This window comes from Platalea leucorodia (genome assembly GCF_965183815.1).
Source record: "Platalea leucorodia genome assembly, chromosome: 5".
NCBI lineage: Eukaryota > Metazoa > Chordata > Aves > Pelecaniformes > Threskiornithidae > Platalea > Platalea leucorodia.
Window position 1 is genome coordinate 42511146 of NC_138827.1, and position 19212 is coordinate 42530357.

The following is a 19212-nucleotide window of genomic DNA, read 5'->3' on the forward strand; positions in this document are numbered from 1 at the left end:
GGTAACAGGGTGACAAAAATGCCTAATTTCTTGTGCGGTCTGTTGAATCTTGAGGAATGGGAGTCCTTTCTAAAGCTTATTCTGTAGGTCTATTAACTTTTTAGAATTCTGAATAACTGCCTTTGGTTTGGTCTGTCTGATGCAATATACTTTGGGGAAAATGTTAGAAGTATCTACAAGACTTTAGAAGACTAAATTTAACTAACACTGAATTAGACTTATGCACTTTCAAATTTACCCTGATCATAAACTTCTTGTAGTCAAAGATGCGATCTTGTTACTCCCTTATTGGACAAGCAAAGAGCTGCAATAATGATGCCAATTAATTCTTCGCAATAGGTCACAGGAGAGGAGGTACCTGATAAAAATAAACATGGAATTTGTTTAAAAAGCGTTTGCTGCTTCTTCCCTAGCTGGAGCAATGAAAAGAAAGTGGAGGTAGAGGAAGATGAATTTAAAGTAATAATCTAAAATAATGACACTGGTGGAGATAGTGTTTATGCTGATAATCAAGGAACGATTGACCTAACCATCAGACATTATCTGTCAGTGTCCTGAAAACCCTCATTTTGCTTCTCTTTCCTCACCTTGTCCCCCTGTTACCAGTAAATAAACTTTAATGAGGAAGTGAACAGGTTTTGTGACACACAGATTTTGCAGAATTAACGGCATATAATTTTAATAGCAGCTGTGTGCTATATTCACTGACTTTTTTGCTTGAGTACATTGCAAGATGAAGGGAAAAAAACTGTATCTGTTAAAAACTGAGATATTTGTATGCACATCTTTGGCTCCATCCTTTATGGAAATGTATCCCTTAACTTCCTGCACAGATGCAGAATAATGCAAAATGAATTAAAATCTCTTTTTGTCTGTCCCATGCAAATACAGGTCACTGCAAGGAGACTTTCATAAACAAAGTTTCAAGCCCTGACTTTCTCCTCTAAGTTAAGAAATAACATGTTTCCTCCTCTCTGCTTTCTGCTTGTTACGTTTTGTGTTTGCTTTCTTTTTTCTTCTGCTTGCTACGGTACTGGTGCTGAATGTCAATGAGAGGAAATCTTGACTCGCTTCCAGGAAATCATTTTCAGTGATTCCTTTTAGTGCTGTAATTTGCTTTTATTTTATCAGGTAGTAGAGTGATTAAAGTAGGTGCTCACACAAATACTCAGTTTACGTATTGCTGCTAAGCAGAAATATGTGAAACAAGGAAAAAATATCTGAGAGCAAGAAATGCACAAATACTGTCACTGTGTGTGTGAATCCTTGGACTGGCATAAACAGAATTTCAGTTTGTCAAATACGTTCAGCTCTGAGGCTTCTTTTGCTCTTATTAGTAAGACAAATTAAGGAGTATTACAACTGCCTGTGCAATTTGCCTCCATAACAGATTTCCACCCCACTTTTTCTTTTTTCTTTTTAGTACCCTCACCCATCTTCCCTCCTTCCTCACCTTTCTTCCACTGATGTGGAGATGTCTGAAGGATTTATGAAGCTTTTCCTGAACCACCACTTAGTCTGACATAGTGACCTAAGTCAATGCTGGCTTCAGTTTGCTTGAACTTGATGATTTGGAAACTGTGATGGCCTAGGAAATACTTAACATGCAATTCAGTGATCTGTCAATGAGGATGGTGACCTCCGCAAGAAGGATGAGATGGCAATTGGAGTAACGGGTTTGGCTGCTTGAGTTTAATCTCTGTTGGATCAACTCCACAGACCATTTTTGGTAAACATAGTATGATCTGCACTCACGTGAAAGAGAGAAGCTTGAGTTCTAGTTTTAGTGCTATATATGCTGGTGAAGTAGACCCTTAGAGGAGGTACAGTACATGGTGTGTTTCATGGGGTTCATAGAAAGCTTCAGGGAGTCCTATACCTCCTCTCTGAAAGCACCCAGCTGGAAGGTGCTATTGGATGGATTTTTAAGCAAAAAGTGGCAATGTCTTGAAACATGAACTTTTCAAGTGTTTCAAGAATGCTTAGAGTAAGAGCTTTTTGATGGAAATTTTGAGGGTTATCACAAGTCTAACAAAAGTAAATGGAATGCAGAAGATGATTGGTTTGAAAATACGGTTATAAGCTTGTAGAACTAAGCTTAGATATCCTAGCTTTGTTTTCATTCACACCTGCATTTTATGTCCCATTTCTGCTGGCCAGTCTATACGATAGAGAGGACATGAAATCCATGGCAAGAAAGGATCTGGTAATAACATGGCAATTTGTGTCCAAGCTTATTTAGGAAAGCAAATTCTTTGGGTACAAGCATGTGTTAAAGCTGGCAGTTTTTCTGTGAAATAGGAATGTGGAATAAAGGTACATGAAATGTACCTAAATCAGAATTTCCTGATGTCATTATATTATATTAACCAAATATGTGGTGGTTTGCAGCATTTCCATGAGATACATGATTCATATAGAAAATTGAAAGATCCTGAATTATGTATATGTAAAGTTAGACCTTTATGTTGGAGGAGATGTTAGTCATTCAGAAGGCTGCAAAAAGAAGAAGCTGTAGGAGCCCTAGCAGGTAAATGTGCAGCTAAGCTCTTTGTTCCAAGGAGGGTCCTGTTAATTTTCTTGAGGATCCTTATGGGCTACACAGTGCATCCATGCAGACTGAATTAGAGACTTGGGAAATAATCTAACAGGAATTGATAAATCTGTGCATTAGCAGTATATAGAATGCCAGCCATTGAAACAGATGAACTGCTGAAAGCAGTTGCAGCTTTTCAAGAGAAAAAGTGTTCCATGTAAAATACTGTTAAGAAACCTTTTCGATAAACACTTTTTGGGCAAATGGTATTAGGAGAGTAGTGTTCCAGGATTTTTATTTGAATCAGTAGATTATATATCCATGAGAAGCTGGAAATTTGTGTTATTTGTGGGCAGTGGTTGTAACAGATATTCTGCTCCTTGCATTTTCTAAATGCGGTCCTCAACTAGCAGTCACAGTAAACCAATATGAAATGGCAGCAAATCTTACAGGTTTGGCAGTAGCAGAGTACATTCCTTGGGCTTTGGATCAAACCTCCAAAGTAACTTCTTCTTGAATGTGATTTGTGGTTACCAAATTCATAAACAATTTTATTTTCCCTTTGACTGTTCCGAGTCTGTCATGTTCGGGCAAATTTAACCTGTCACAAATCCCCAGCTGGAGTTGAACAAATGTTTTATCAGCATATTCAGTGTAATAGATTAATCACATGAATGATGATAATACACCCCATTCAGGTTGTGTATGAATTCAGAAAATTTTGGAGGTTGCTTCACATTGATCCTTGTTTCAATAGAATAAAAAACAACAGAAACCCCCCATTGAGTGGGAGAGAAAAATACATCATGTACATACTAAGTGCAGTGACGATTGAGAAAAGCAGGGAAAATACAATCATGGCATTAAGATAACTGTGCTAAACATTACAAAAAATATACTTTTGTTTTTAGGTTTGATATGAGCCAGGGCTTGTTCTTCAAAACTAGGTTTGTTATAGTGAGTTTTGACCTTTTTTTTAATATTGTATTAGGAATTTGAACAGAATTGCAAACTTTTATTTCCATGACATTGTGCTGTTGGCTTTTAAATGTGTAATATGTCTCTGTACTCTTGAGTTAAGAGGAACTGTGTTGATTGTGGGTGCTGCAATCACTAAGAAGTAATAAGCCACTCTATTTTAAATGACTGTGTGAAAGCAGTTCACATGTTAATTTTAGTTTTCCTGCAGCACTGTGTTTTGACATTTGAATGACCTTCAGGCTCTCACCACTGCACTGCTATGGCTTGATTGTCTGTAAACAGCTGGTAAATACAAAATTTGATTGTGAATGTTTGGGTATTTCTCTTCTTTATCAAATGCATTCTGATACTGTGAATCTTTTTTTTTATTTTGAGATAAGATTTTTAAAAAAAAAAGGTTGGAAGACATCTCAAAGTATTGATTAATCTATCCCACACTACAAGGCACAACCACAGTATTCTCAACCAATAAAAATGTAGTCTGTTCTTAAAAACCTCCAATGTTAAAGTTACACATTTCTTGATTAGTGTAACCTTAAGCTGTTTTGATAAATAATTTAAAACTAATTTCTTGCCTCCAAAATGAAAATAAGACTATTTGTGTTTGTGTAATCCCCAAGGAGGGGAAATATTTTAATCAAAAGAAAGTGTGTAGGTGTGAAAGTGTGTACAAATGAAGATGAAATCATAGACCTTGGTTTGTGAGGTGCTTACTATTTTTATTGGCCTACAGGTATTATGGAAAGTTTTCTAACAGATGCAGAAGTAAGCAGATCCTAATTTAAAATGAACTATGCTTAGTATATTTGAATAGAGTGGCAGCTCCATTGCTCATTGCGTGGTACATTGTATTCCTTCTGCTTCTAGCTGTGCTGGGGTGCTTTGTGCACGACTGGCAGAAAGCCCATTCTACTCCGTCTCTGAGATAAGGTGCCTTTGCCCCACATCTTTCGCGAACACTTCTTGCAGTCAGGAGGACTGCACTTTGTGATCCAGTAGATGCTTTCTAGCCCTAAATGCATGTGTTTCTAACTGTGAAGTAATTTTTATTTTGACAGAAAGCCTACATTAAAATAAACATAATAGGATGATATGGACATCACATACCTGGTAACATCACCTTTCTGAAATAAAGGACTGACAGCTAATCACGTTTGCATTGAAGAGGTCTCAGACGCTAATACAGGGAAGGGTGCTGCACTGCATTTTTTTAAATAGCCAAGGCCAGAGATCTTTCAGTTATCAAGTATGTTAAAAGTCATTCTTCTGAGAGTGCTTCAATTTCTTGGGCTGAGTACAAAGCAGCTTTGTATGTGGAAATCCATGGTGTAGCTATTTCTGTGAAGATTTGCAAACTGTGATGTCTAACTGAATATTCAGGCTTTTGGTGGAATTCTGCTGAAATTAATGATTACTTTTTGTTGGTGCTATAGGACATGTTTCTGCATAGTTAAGCAGTTCTTATTAGTCTGATTTGGATAACATAACAAGCAGCAATTAAAGATATGTAATTCTTCCATTTTTATGTGAGGTAGGCATCAGATACCAGTAACTTACACCTACTTACATATGACATTTGCTTTATCCAAGGAAAAAAAAAATTAAAACATGGAAGTGTCTATGCAGTAAGTACCACCAATGGCATACATGATTTTGGATCAAAATAAACACTTGATATTAGCAATTCCAAATGCTAATCCTTGGGATTGTGTCTAATACAAGTCAGTGAAAATATGAAGAGACTTTATTGGCAACAGATTTAGAGTAGTCCTGAGTTTTGAACATAACCTTAAAAAATGTGTTAATCAATATTCCAATATTAGTTTTCACTTAAATATGACAGAAATGGATATTTATTCCAATGCCATATATTGGTATTTATTCTTAATAAATATAATTTCTTTCTTCAGAGCAATGAGAGAAGTAATTATTCACAGATCAGTGATGAGCAAGACTGCATGTGTTTTTTTACTCTTTTCTAAATTGGGAGTGGATTTTATGTATATAAGGGCAAAGAATGAGCAACTTTCTCTTTAAATATGACACAAATCCAGATGCTGCAAATCATTATATATGAGTGATATTTGCTTGTCTGAGCAATTGTGTTTAGAAGTCTCATGGGTTATTGGTATCAGAAAGTGCAAATTTAGCTCATGATTTTTGTGATACGCCCAAAATAATTTTTTCTGTGATACATCTGTACTGTATCTTACCATACAAAATTCTGTACTGTTCTAATTAGATTCTTTGAGTAAGCAAAATACTCTCTTTAATAGTATTGCAATGATGTACCCAAATGGGAACTGGTGTATTATAGTGAATTTCATGTTACCTTTTCCTCTTAAATTGAGGTTGAATTTGTATTTATGGAGGTGGAAAGCTCGTATACCAGCCCAGTGGTATAGTAATCATTAATGCAGTCCTTAAATACGAATAAAAAAAACAGGCCAGAGGATCTGTGTTTTCACAAAGAGGTGCTGTAAATGAATAGTGTGATGCATTCAAAGAGCAAAAAACTCTGCTCATCGCAAATGGTCTATTTTTTTATTTCTTAGCTCTATATTTGAACTGCCAAGAAAGGAATATTACAAAGCACAAAGACAACGATGCACATCTCAGTCATGCATTTATTTCCTTTTCCTGTTTTGTGTCAGACTAATGTATGTGGCAAAGGCCAACACCCCTTTGACTGGGATATCTGCAGTTACTTGTTTAATCTCAGTTATGATTTAAATAGAAATGTAATTGTTTTCAAAGTATGTCCTAAGTTTCTCCTTCAGAATGTCTAGCACTGTCTACAAGCATATAAAGGAGTTATAAATCCTATCACTTTTGAAATTTAGTTAATCTGATTTGGAACTCTGAGTCCAATACATGTAAATTTCTCATTTTTAATTTATGTGAGAAATGCTTCCCTTTTCAGTAGGATAGTCTTTTCTTGCATGGAGACAACACAAAAAAATGCTTTCCTGAGACAGCCAGTTTAAGTAGCTGCTTGGATAATTTCATCAGCAGTAAATCTTAGTGGTATTTGAAATTGTGCTAGCATTTCATAAAATGTAGTAAAGCATAATTTTGTTCCCTTAAAATAATAGTTTTTAAAAATGCTTAAAAAAATCACAAATGCTGCCACAAAATTACAGCAAAAAGACTGCATGAAAGAATGTGCTGTAATTTCCAAATGAAATTCATAAATGGAAGTATCCTTTAGAAAGGAAAAAACCAGACCCACTGCTGAGGTTGTATAAAATATCTATAGAACTGCCAAACATATTTATCTTCCATAAACTTGAAGACTTGTAGCGCTACAGCAGTAGTCCAGTCTTAATTCCAGTGACCAAAATCTCTTTGATTTAAATGAGGCTTGTTATGTGTTGAAAGTTTATTAAGTGCATATGTGACCATGAAATTCTGATTACAGTGACCTAAACCTGTGGCACCTGTGCAACTTCTGCTACCTTTAGTTGTTAATGAAATGTTGCAGATTTCATTTATTAAAACTAAATGGATGTATACAGTAATGACCATGGAGTAGTAATTGTAACTATTTTGATGATAATATGTTAGGGGCCATTATGGAGGGAAAATGCTGTTTCATATGGTTTGATAGATATATTTTTGGACACTTTAATGAGTAGTCTGGTTCTGTTTCTTTTTTAGATCTTTATTTAATACACTGGCCTGATGCACATGTTCCGGGTAAAAGCAATCGAGAGGTCCGAGCTGAAACCTGGAGAGCGATGGAGGAGCTCTATGAGAAAGGTGATATAATAATGAAAACCTATCTTGGCAGAAGGAATTATAGTGTATTTTGGGATTTGGGGAATTCCTGGTGAGACATATTCAAAAACTTAATTTGAACTGGATGCTCATATTTCAGTGGGATTTGGGGGTGTGAGTTATGTGAATCTCTTTGGAAATCGCAGCATTAGCATTCTGGTAAATTAAATAAGAGAGCTTCGTGTTGCTTGTAAATAATATATTGCCAAATTCTGCCTGTGAGATTAATGATGGTGTGCATACTTTCTTGAGGAAATCTACAGATTACATTGAAATGTATATGCCACTATAGAACATCTTTGTAGTAGCCTCCTCTGTTTTAAGTATAAATCATGCGAAGTTTTACTTCCTTTGGGTTTTTTTTTAACTGTATGTTGCCATTTTCCAATTTATCATATATTGTGGTACTTTATAGATCCATTTGTGTTTTAGAAAAGGTCAACAAAACAAAATGCCTAGATGAGGAACAAATACTCAACTGCAGATTCTTTGGTACTAACTTTTGGAAAAAAAAATTCAAAGAAACGAGCTATTCTCTCAAATTCTGATAACTGTCAATTTGATTTTTGGTGCACTGCAAACTTCAGTGTACATTCATAGCAATAGGAAGAGTAGACTGTCCCAATCAAAATTTATCATGTAGATTTAAGAGGAGGATTTTGCTCCTGAAGTATGCAGTATTATTAGAAATAGTGTCGTAAGAGAAGATCCTGTCATGCTATTCTTGGGCAATGTGGACCACCCTGTTTACAGCTTCAGAGAAGTTCCACAGACACGGAGAAGACTTCTTGGATTAAGTAGTCTATCCACTAACTCAGAGTTACTGAAATTGTGATTGTAGCAGGAGAGTTGTACAAAGGCAGTTACAGGCTGTGTGCTGCTACCAGTTTTATCGGAGCAATAAATAAACCTATTCTCTTACACTTCAACCCTTCAATTACTTTTGGTCTGCCTCTGGAAACACAGAAGTAAATTATCTTTGATACATCTTTTGTTCTTGCTTTTTATATTAAGCATAAGGGAAGTTGCAAAAAGTGTTTTCTGCCATGTAAGGGATTACAACATTCAGTTTTTAAAGAAACACTACACTGACCTAATATTTCAAGGCATCAATGACTTTTAAGTCCAAAGATGGATTACTCGACAAGGTACTTCATCTTTCCATTGAGAAGGTTTTTTTTCAGATGAGTATTTAAGTTAGTCATGTCATTTGTGCCTAAATATGCCATCCTAATTTGCTGCAAAGAGGTTGTATTTTCACCGTCTATTATTATTCCTGTCCCGTTGGCTTTATTCTGCTTTTGCATGTGTATTTGTAATCTTTCCTGTCTTACACAACTCTTTCTTTCTCTCTATATCTTCCTAATGGGAAAGACTGTGGGCTATTCAGTGGTCTTCCAGTAAGACACTGGAAATGCCATCACTGGCCTCATAGGCAAAGGAAAAATTACTTTTATTTTTTGTTCCTATGTGTGATACCTCTTTACAGACATCACATGTTATATTTATTTTTCCTGCAATTGCATTTCTTCAACAGTTTTGTCAATTTGCACACTGCTACCCTCAGTCTTTTTCTGAATTTAAGCATTCTATAGACTCGTGATTCATTTAGCTGAGCATAAGTTTTCCAGCTCTGGTTGTCTAAATTACCTCCATTAGATAATCTACAGGGGAAGGAAAATTTATTAGTCTGGTCGAATCAAGTGCCTTAGAACATAAACCTCCCCATTTTTGCTTTAGGGGATACAGACTCTGGATGTCCTGACCATAACTATGTGTTACTGAAATGACACACAACTGTTAACCACTCTGGACATGGAAATGCAATGATTCCTGAGGAAAATGTTAAATAATTTGTTTGCATGGTTAACCACTAGACTTTCCACTGAAGATTAAACACTTGCTGCATATCTTTATGTGACTTGCTATGTGTTATGTGAGCAACGTTAGCCTTGGTATGAATTGAATATAGGATTTGGTCAAAATCCTTACCTGAGGGAAAAAAATCAGCTTCATTTATTGGGGGGAAAATTGTAAGTTCTGTACTAAACAGGTGAGTTCTTTGTCTTCTCTGAACTTGACATTGGTTCAGGTAGTCATTGGTTCCTGTTTGCAAGGAATGTTTATTCTGGGGAAAAAAAAAATAGCAAAAACTAAAAGCTTCACATTTAAGGATTGACAATTTAAACAAATAATATGTTTCTGCAGTCAATTCACAAAGGAAGTATTGAAATTATTCAACTTGCTAGTGTGTTTAGCAACTAGCTCTGTCCACATTGAAGAGCGGCTGAAAGTGCAGTGACAATAAACACTGTTCTCTGTAGAAAAAAAATTGTTTTGTGTTATGGGACTGATAATGTATATCTATCTGCAAGAGACTTATGAGATGGTTACAAGATCTCGATATTGACCTAAGTCTTTGGTCTGGCTGAAGTTAACAAGACTTTTTTTTTATCACATCTCTGTATTCACAGATCATTTGAGTGCAGATATTTGAATATCTCATTCTTTCCACTTCAGTTTAAATCCAGGTTAATATCTATTCTGCAAAATTCCACTTACCTGGGGCAAGCAACATTTTAAAATAATGTAAATTATTAATAGTCTTTTTTATTGTTATTACCAATTGCCCTGGGAGGAGGGTAAATAAACTGTTAGTACCCAAGACTGTAAAAGTCTTTAATGCAGATTTTTTTAAGATTGTGTTAAGTTTTAGATTGGTCACAGTGGTCACAAGTTGACGCAAGAAAAATCCCAATGCATCTACATTCATAGCTTTGAGAGAATTTTTTTTTAGGTCATGTCTACAAAGATAGATTCAACCAGGTTCATCTGAGAGCCAGCACCTAGCAGCTGAGACACAGGGCTGCAGGAGCACAACTTGCAGGGCTTCTGGCCTGAAATGTCTTCTCACCCAGCTGAGGAGAGACCAGAGGTTCTGGGTCTGTGCCCCTGTCCAGGTCAGCATGCACTAATTTATAAGACTCTGCCCCCAGATAATAAAAATGTGACAGGTTAAAAAAAAAACTGAATTTTTTGTCAAAATTATTAAAATAAATATTTTAGGGAGCAGAAAACTTGCATAAAAAGTTAAACAAAACTCCTCAGATTATAATAAATCCAAATTTAGTAAACTCGTAACTACCTCTGGCTGTAGAAGAACTAGGAGGTCTATTGTTATTTGAATGCAGCATGTGCCAATGAAATTGGTGTGTAAACTGGTAGATGTGCATTCATGGAGATGTGTGGGCATCCTTAAGTTTACTGTTTCTTAATCCTTGACTGCTTAGTAGTGCTTCCTATATATAATCGTAATGAAGGTGTGGAGTTGAGCTGTAACATCAGAATATTCTCCTAAATAGAAAACAATAGATTCAGGTGACAAGAAAGATCCTTTGCTATCACTGAAAAATCCCCCCTGTGGCTTACCACTATACTGTTTTTGTATTTCATCAAAAGGAATTTGAGGTTAAAATTTTTCAAAAGAATCTCTTGTCTTGATATGATTTGAACTGGAAACACGAACAATTTAAAATGAGAACCTGAATAGTATTTGTTAGAGACCTGGTTACCCTCTCCAGTTGATTACTTACCATACTGAAGTTTTGGGTTGCACTCCTTGGATCCAATGTGCTTTAATATCTTTGGAAACTAAACAGAATCTGGTTACTGCCCCAAGGCTGGGGTCTCAGGAACACGCTTGAAAGAGGGTTTCATATTTTAGCACTCTCACCCTTGTGCTTGAATCCACTGTTCAACTGCCTAATGCAACTGAGCAGCTATCTCTAGATCTCACTTCAGATTAAAAACAATTTCCCAGAATCCTGGGCATTTTTCTTGAGATTTTCTGGGAGGGAGGCCATGACAGATATGAGAGCATGCCCAAAAACACTCGTAGGGATTCTGAAGCCACTGTTGTCCTTCACTGTAACAGTATGAGATAATACATTTATTATCTATGTTAAAATAACACACCCCAAAAGTTTTACCCACTTCAGGTGTTTTAATCCCTCTGGGTTGTGTCTGGAACATGGTCCTGTGTCTTTCTGGTTTGTCCTTGAGCTACAGAGTCTTTGGCTAAACATGCTTATCCTTTATTTTCTCCTGGCTAAATCCTTCAGTATGTTTCTTAGAGTCCATTAAAAGTCCTACCAGCATCTTTCCCTCTTTAACCTGAAATTTGTGTATTTTTACCCTCTGTCCTCTCTTCCCTACAAACGAGGCAAGGTTATACTTTCAGTTTGCTTTTTTAGTATTCCTGCTGTATAGCCAGAGTCCGGTCGTTAAATTTGCTGGTTTCCCTAAATATCTTTCCAGGGAAAAACGTCATACAGTCCGGTTCAACAAAGGTAGATACATATTTACAGTGGTATACAAACCTATAGCAATTGTATCATTCCATAACATGAACCAGAACTTGTAAATTGTATGTACATTTCCCCAGATAATACAGAAAGTATATTAGAATGCTTATTTGTCATATTAATGAATTGCAGCACTGCCTGATTCATGAGACATTCACATGCTGGTTAAGAAAGGATTCAGTGCAGAGATTTCTATTTTGTTTTACAATCTGCTGTATTCCATAAGTCTTCAGACTCTGGGATTTGCATGCATTTAGGCCCTGCCTTGCTTCCAGAGGGAATTGTGCCATCTCTTACGGTAGCTCAGAGATCAGAATTCTGCACCTGGTCTTGGTAGTCAGCCCAAGCAACTGGAAGATTTTCTAATGGAAAAGCTCCTGAGGAACTGCAGCAGTTTCTACTATCATTCATTGTAGCTTCTTTATGTTGAGAATTAGGAACAAATGAATGGGGGAGGATAATTATTTCTTTACTCTTTTTAATATTGTAGTGTGTACCTGACAGTATAGGATAAAGACACTACCTGCACTAAAAACTCCCATTTAAAAATGCTGAGTGACTTCTCATAGACCAAGCTGATAGCTCTTTATTCATAGCAGGAAAGACCTTATTGTTAAACTGATTTCTCCTAGCTGAGGACAACCTTACAGTTTAAAGAATTCGTTTCTTTAAATGCTGTTATGCCTGAGAATGTGGCTTTTTTTTTTTTCCTTTTCTTATCTTCTGTGACTTGTTGATCTGCTGCAGTTTGACTGGAGCTGTTTCACAGGAGCTGGGTGACTCCATTGCTGTATGTGCATCTGTCTTAAGGTTGCAGTCAGAGTAAAGAAGTCTCTATCTGTACTGCAGTGCTGAGAGGCAGAGAATTCTAGATGTGTGTCTTTGTTCAACAGCCTGCATACACGTTTTCCTTTAAAGAGTTATGGGATAAACAGTGCTGAGGAAAAAGGGAGAAAAAAATTCTTCATTTTGGTCAGTGAGACATTTGTGTATAATAACTGGTTCTTTCTGTTGTAACAGCTGAAATCAACTAGGATTCTTGCAATATCAAGGCTATGGTTTGAATTTTTGTGGTCTCGAACGTTGTCATTTTGTGGAATTACCTTCTCCAATACCTCAGGACAGAGGCCAGACTGCCTACAGAACCCATTCCAAGATACATACATTGAGTCAAATATTCCCTTGACAGCTGCAACATTCTTGTATAGGCATTTGTCTGCTGGTAGATGAAAGCAGTGTGGCAAGCTGCTTTGACATCATGAATAGTCATTATATATGCTCACTGGTAATTGGTCTGTTCCTAGCAAAATGACCCTTTCCATATGCAGTGTCTTTAATGACCTTGATTTTGGCATTGTGGCTAGCCCATCATCTTGGCAAGCTTTTCATACACACATGCACATGATTATTTGTCCCTCCATCTAAAAATGCTGGGAAGAATGAGGGCCTCCAGCCAGCTTTTGCCTGAAGTTGGCAAGAGTAGTAACATGGTGGTTGTTCTGGATTCAGATCCCACTGGGACTCGGTGCCATTTTAGTAAGAGTAAAATTTTGTGCTCATCTTTTTAGTGTAAGCAGTGCAGCTTATGCTTACATGAAATATTCATACTTGTATCAGAAATTCCTTAATGTGTTAACATATGATTTTGTTAAACATAGATAAATGCTCTTCAAAATAAATACAATTATTCCATTAATATGTTAGTTTAATAGTCTTTGTGTATGATTTGGAGAGAATCCCATAAAGTAACACAAATTGTTTAGCCCTGTAATTGAAACCATGACACTATGTTCTTGAAAAAAAGTTGTTTTGCCTAATTCCAAGTGAGAGAACAGATCTAATCAACCTTAACGATATTCTTGTCCTTTTCATCTTTGGGCATAGACCAGTTCAATCATCATCTTTTCTTCCTCCATTTTCTGTCAGTTCTTAAAAGTATGAGTGAGGGTTCAGTAAACCAAATACAGTTTTTGTGTAGGTGGCACAAATTTCTAGTACATCCTTTCCTAGATGACATATTCTGCTTTTATTCTGCTGAAAAATTACTTTAAATCTATGCTTATGTTGTCAAATGGTGAACAGCTGACAATTCACAAACATTTGTGTTACAGCTCTACAAAATGTTTGTCTCAAGAGTGTTTGTTGGTAGAAGTCATATGTGAATTTGTGTACGTAAGTTGCACTAAAGTTTTAATAAGTAAAAGCAAGTAACTAATTTGCCTAGCAACACATCTTTTTCACATTGTCTATAGTATTCTTTCTGTACAGATGAAGACGTCTCATGGGCTTGTTATTATCAGAAACACAGTTCAGAGATGTGTTTTCATGGGTTGAAGGTGGTTGCCGTTGGTGAGGATGTTGGTGGCACCACACCCTGTTGATCAGATAAGAGAGCAATTAAAGACGTATGCAAAAAAAAAAAAAAAAGAAATGACTACACATATTTATGTTAAAGATCATAAAGAGGTCGTCATAATGTGCAGTATCTTATTTAAGAATAAGAAATTGCCATAGAATAAGTCATTTTGGTGCAGATGTAAAGGTGGGAACAAACCTAAACTTGCATGAAAGTCTATCCTCATTTGTTATGTTTTGCCTTTTTTTTTTTTCTCCTTAATTTTAAGGACTTAATGGGTAATTCTAAGTGTAAAAATAAGCCCTCAGACTTCTTTGTTTCATGATTTATTGCAGCGTATGATTTGTGCTTTTTCTACTAGCAAGTGAACCCTTTTTGTCAAAAATGTAGATAAATCTTTTTTGCTTAGCTTACTTAAAGTAAATGTACACATTTGTGTACCCACACAGAAGTGCCTAGAGGTCCCAGTGGGAAGACAAGAACTCTGGGAAGAAGGCAGTGCTGAAGTGTATTTCAAAGGAAAGTCCTTGTCCAAAATAACTTTTTGTCTCAATACATAATGTACATGATTTGGGGAAAAGGCATCATTTATCTGTTTTGCATATGTTGAATTTAAGCCCTAGATTCTTAGCTATTGTATGTCTGTATCGCTTTATTGACATCCGTCAGGTTGCTGTTACTCACACCGGTTGGGAATCATTATCCCCTCGGATACGGAAGTGCAGAAAGTGTCCCGGTTCAGGAAGCTGTGCCATCATGGTTACAGGGGGGATAAACTATTTACCATCTAACAATGTGCTCTCCATAATACTTTCAAAGTGCTAGTTTTAAGGGTACATATCTAATAGCATTTAAGCACTTAGCTGAGTTGCTGATAATGTTGATCACGTTTTCACAACATAGCATGTGGTGGCAATATTGACTTCAGGTATAGTAGGATTGATTCTGTACCATGTTGCTTTTGCAGTTTTGATTGCCCAGCTGTTTGTGAGCAGCTGCAGAATGTTCTAGATATAAAAAAGTATTTTCAGCCTTTTTTAAAACCTGTGTTCTGTTCACAGTATGATTCTACGTGCTTGAAACTGGCATAAAAGGAAGGAAAATCCGTAAGAGTACAAGGGAATTGATTGAGTTTTGAAAACAACCAGACAAACAGCCTTTCTGGTTGATTTTTTTTTTTTTTAATCTGATCTGTTTTGTTATGTCAGCTCAAGGGAAAAAATATGTCAATGTGACCAAGATAGTGTTGCATTGAAGTAGTGAGAATGAGCAGCCAGGGTCAAAGAGAGAGAATACGTTAAGCTAGTATTGCTGCATTATGCTATTTAGTGTGCCATTTAACAGTTGTGTAAACGGAATGTTTATAATGAGTTTTCAGTCACAGAAGTTGACAATTTGACTTCTACTCATGCCTCCTCTCCTCTTGTCCTCACAGTTTATCACGGTTCACAGGTGATTTGTAGCAGGAGTAATGATCATGGAATTGTAGTAGCAGGAAAGTCACTGTAAGGCAGATACGCACCTGGTAATGAACAGGATAAAAATAAATCCTTCGGGGGAGGAAGCATGATTTTTGTGTTTTCAATTTTGCCACAGTCTTCCTGTGTCTTAGCCTTTTGGTGTGTTTGTTTCTTAGTCCGTGAAATAAGAGTAAGTGTTATTTCGTAGATTTAGAACATAATTCCTTATTGGTTCTATCTAAGAGTCATCTGCTTTATTTATGAAGGCTTTGGCTTGCAATCTACATGTGGGGCACACTCAGCCTACAGCTTTGATTTAGCAGGCTGCGCTGAAATCAAATCTGGTATGGTTTCTATGAGTAATACCATTTATCCACAGAGAAGTTTTCAGCGTGCGTATCACAGAGATCATGGACCTTTCCAACCTGTGTAACCTCCTCTAATAAAGATACAGTTACTGCAGTTGCCCTCTTGTGAAAAGTGGATCCATTTGTGTGTTTATTCTGTGGCCTGAATAGAAGATGTAACAGAATGGGCACTGTTCACTGGACGTGGGAATTCTCCCTTGCTCTGACTCATGTAGAGCAGCAGGGAGGGGGAGGAAAACGAGCTCTACAAACCCAGTATCCAGTTTTGTCATTTAAAAAACCTTTTTGATCTGAACTTTGCGCATTTAATATTCCAGAGAGTAGAAGTTTGATAAGAGTCCATAGTAGTGCTAGAGAAAGATAAGGCTTACTATTGTACTAAAACAATGTTGTGGTGCCAAGACGGTATATTTATGCTTTTTTGTTGCAAGACTAACAGTGCCCATCAAACTTTGTATAACTTGGTATTATACTAAGTAAAGGAAAAAATACCCAGTCATTCTCTAGGTTGCCATAAAAAATGCTTTAAGCTTAATACACAACTACAATGCAAAGCAGTCCGTTAGCGTGATGTATTGCTTCACAGCAGCCAGGACTAATACAGTGTGGTGAAATTACTGATCTGGTGGGGGCCAACGTTTTTTTGTGTAGAATAGAAAAGATACTGATTTTTTTTTTTTTCCCATTATGATCAACCACTATTTTGCCAATATGTTTTCTAATGCGTCTTGCAGAGTTTCATGATAGTTTTTCAAAGCTGGATGAAAATTTATGTTCCACCATTGTGGTCAGTCAATTTTTAACATGCATAAAAGAAGCATCATTGCCAAGTTTTCCTTCAAGCCTGTGAAGTCAGGGTCGCAGGAGTAGGACAAAGCCTTAAGAAGCTTTGGGAGCTAATGGAGGATTGCAAACTCTTTGTTTATTGCACCTGGCACTTTCTCAAAATCTGCTTCACAGGGGCCAAACCACTCATTTCCTCAAGCAGATAGGGAGGATGCTTTCTCTCCCTGACTCAAAGCTCTGTGACTTTGTAAATAAGGCAGTATAAACGTATATTTTAAAAGTGTACTTTCTAGAGGGACTGCAGCTAGCACATTGCAAACTTTTATCTCAGAGGACCTGGACTTCAGGACTAGTTAAACTAGTTAAGCTAAAAAGAAGTATACACTTTAAAACCACCTGCTGTCACAACAGCTAAGACATGAATTGTGCCTGAATTGTCTGAAATGGGATTTTTAGGCACACTAAACTGGTATTAAATTGAAAATAAATGCTTTCCCCCTGCCCCCCTTTTCAAGAGCATTCTGGTGGTTTTGAGACCCATGGCACAAACTTTGGGGAACCTACCTCTGTCGGAGCTCTGCCTACAGTTGTTTCAAGGCAATGAGTCAGGACCCTTTTACACAAGTTTCTCAATACGTATTTTTTTTTATTTCTACTGCTGATGTGATCATTTCATGGATCTTGTTTGATATACATAGTCACAAGTGTTGGTCTGTTGGATGAGGCCCAGGAGCTAACCAAACCTTCATTTTCTTGTCCATCATTTTCTAATTCTTCACTCTTAGGAATTAATCCAGCAGATGTAAATGTGGAAATAATTCTGTATGATCTCCTGCTTTAAGGCAGTCTTTCCCAGATTTGGACAATGCAGAGCAACTGTGTTAACCTTCCATCAAGCAGATGGAAGCAATTTTCTAGAGTAGAATCCATTGATTGTTCGTTGAAATTTAAACACTATTTTTCAGGAAATTCCAGTGTTTTGAATTCATGGTTCCACCATGCATTGAAATGAGATTTTTAATACAGTCAGCCTGTGCAATTGTTTTCATATTTATTGTATTTTATATTGTAATTTAATACAAAAGCCAAAACACTTTAACTTTCGTGTATTAGACTGTAGCTAAAAACACAGCAATGGAGTTGAAACGAAGGGTTGTAACTTTACCAAAACTCAATATGTGGATTTAATGAAAATGAAATGTTTTAATTGCATTGCCTTTAAAAAAAAAAAGCTTTAAGAATATGCTGGTTGCACAAAAACATTGAAATTCTAATTACTATTTCTCTGTTGTCTGGAAAAATGTTTACTTTCTTGGCAATTTTGAATTTAGCTTTCTATGTGCGACGTGACTCTAAACACAGAAATGTCATAATACGGATTTCAGTGGGAGTGACTCAGATGACTTTTAAGACACGACATAACTGACCTGAAATTTCTTGATGAGAAATCTAACAAAAAACTTCTTATCAGTGAATGCAATGAGACTATGGAACAGACTTCAAAGTCTCCTATGAGAAGTATGCTAGAAGCAAAACATCTTAGAGTATACTGTAGGGGGAAAAAATGGAAGCTTTCTGTGAAAATGGACAAGGTTAACAGGCCCTTTCATCTTTCATGTCTGTGATTTGAGTTTTGTTTTATTTCAGCCTGAAATAAAAGCTTTATTCTTCAAGGGCAGTAACAGCATGTTTTTTGTAACTCCTTAGCTTTCAACAATAGAGTATAATATTTTGGTTCACATTGTGTGAAAACGGCAAGTGTTTTTCTGACTTCTTGGCATAATGATTTATTAGTGTTGACACTCCAGGGTTGTTTGTCAGTAGAAGTCAAAAGCTCAGGTTTTGCTCCTTCTGGCAGATTACATACGAATTATGCAAATCGCTATAGTGCAGGTTATAACCTAATTATGTTATACATCTTGAACAATGGTAATTTCTGTAAGGGAAAGCTGTCTAGCATTTTAGCTGCTAATGCATTTTTTTCTCATTTTTTTATTCTACAAAAGAAACCACATTAAAAAGTGATAGTATGTCTGCAGGTTTTGCTACTGTGCAGCTTATCTGCTTGTGCTGCTAAAATATGTGACAGCAACATAGCAGTCCAGTTGCCTATATTTATATGGTTAGTGGCTTTTCTAATGCAAAACTGATATTGTTTTTTCCAGGGCTTTAACAATCTGTTTATAATAGTTAGCAATAAACTGTAACTTCACTTACAGAATTTCACAGAAGACCAGAAAAATTTCATTCTTTGTTTTGTCCAGGTAAATCTAACCTGCAAATTCAAGATACTTTGTAATCTTATAGCTCATATTTTTATATGCCAATTTATAGTCTACTTGCGAGGTTTGGGGGTTTTTTTTGGTTTTGGTTTTTTTTTTTTTTTTTAATACATAAAACACATGCATTTTAGGAGTAAATACTTGGTTAGTACATTTTTCTCCAACATTTTTGTTAGCTTTCACTTCAAGTGAAATTCTTCCTTTTAATGTATTCACTTCTCTCAGTTGCCTTAATAAGTGCTTTTTATGTGTCTGTATTCCAGCTTCAAATCAAGGCAGCTCCACATAATTACCTGCTG

The 19212-nt window shown here is 36.3% G+C and overlaps 1 protein-coding gene across 3 annotated transcripts in view; it reads left to right on the forward strand.

The window, feature by feature from the left end:
• Positions 1-19212, forward strand: part of LOC309591789 (putative oxidoreductase ZK1290.5) — a 50296-nt gene that overhangs the window by 16429 nt on the left and 14655 nt on the right. For all 3 annotated transcript variants that reach the window (XM_082314573.1, XM_082314574.1, XM_082314575.1), the window contains one exon: positions 7178-7279. In XM_082314573.1, the coding sequence (XP_082170699.1) occupies positions 7178-7279 (102 nt within the window). The remainder of the gene's footprint in view (positions 1-7177; positions 7280-19212) is intronic.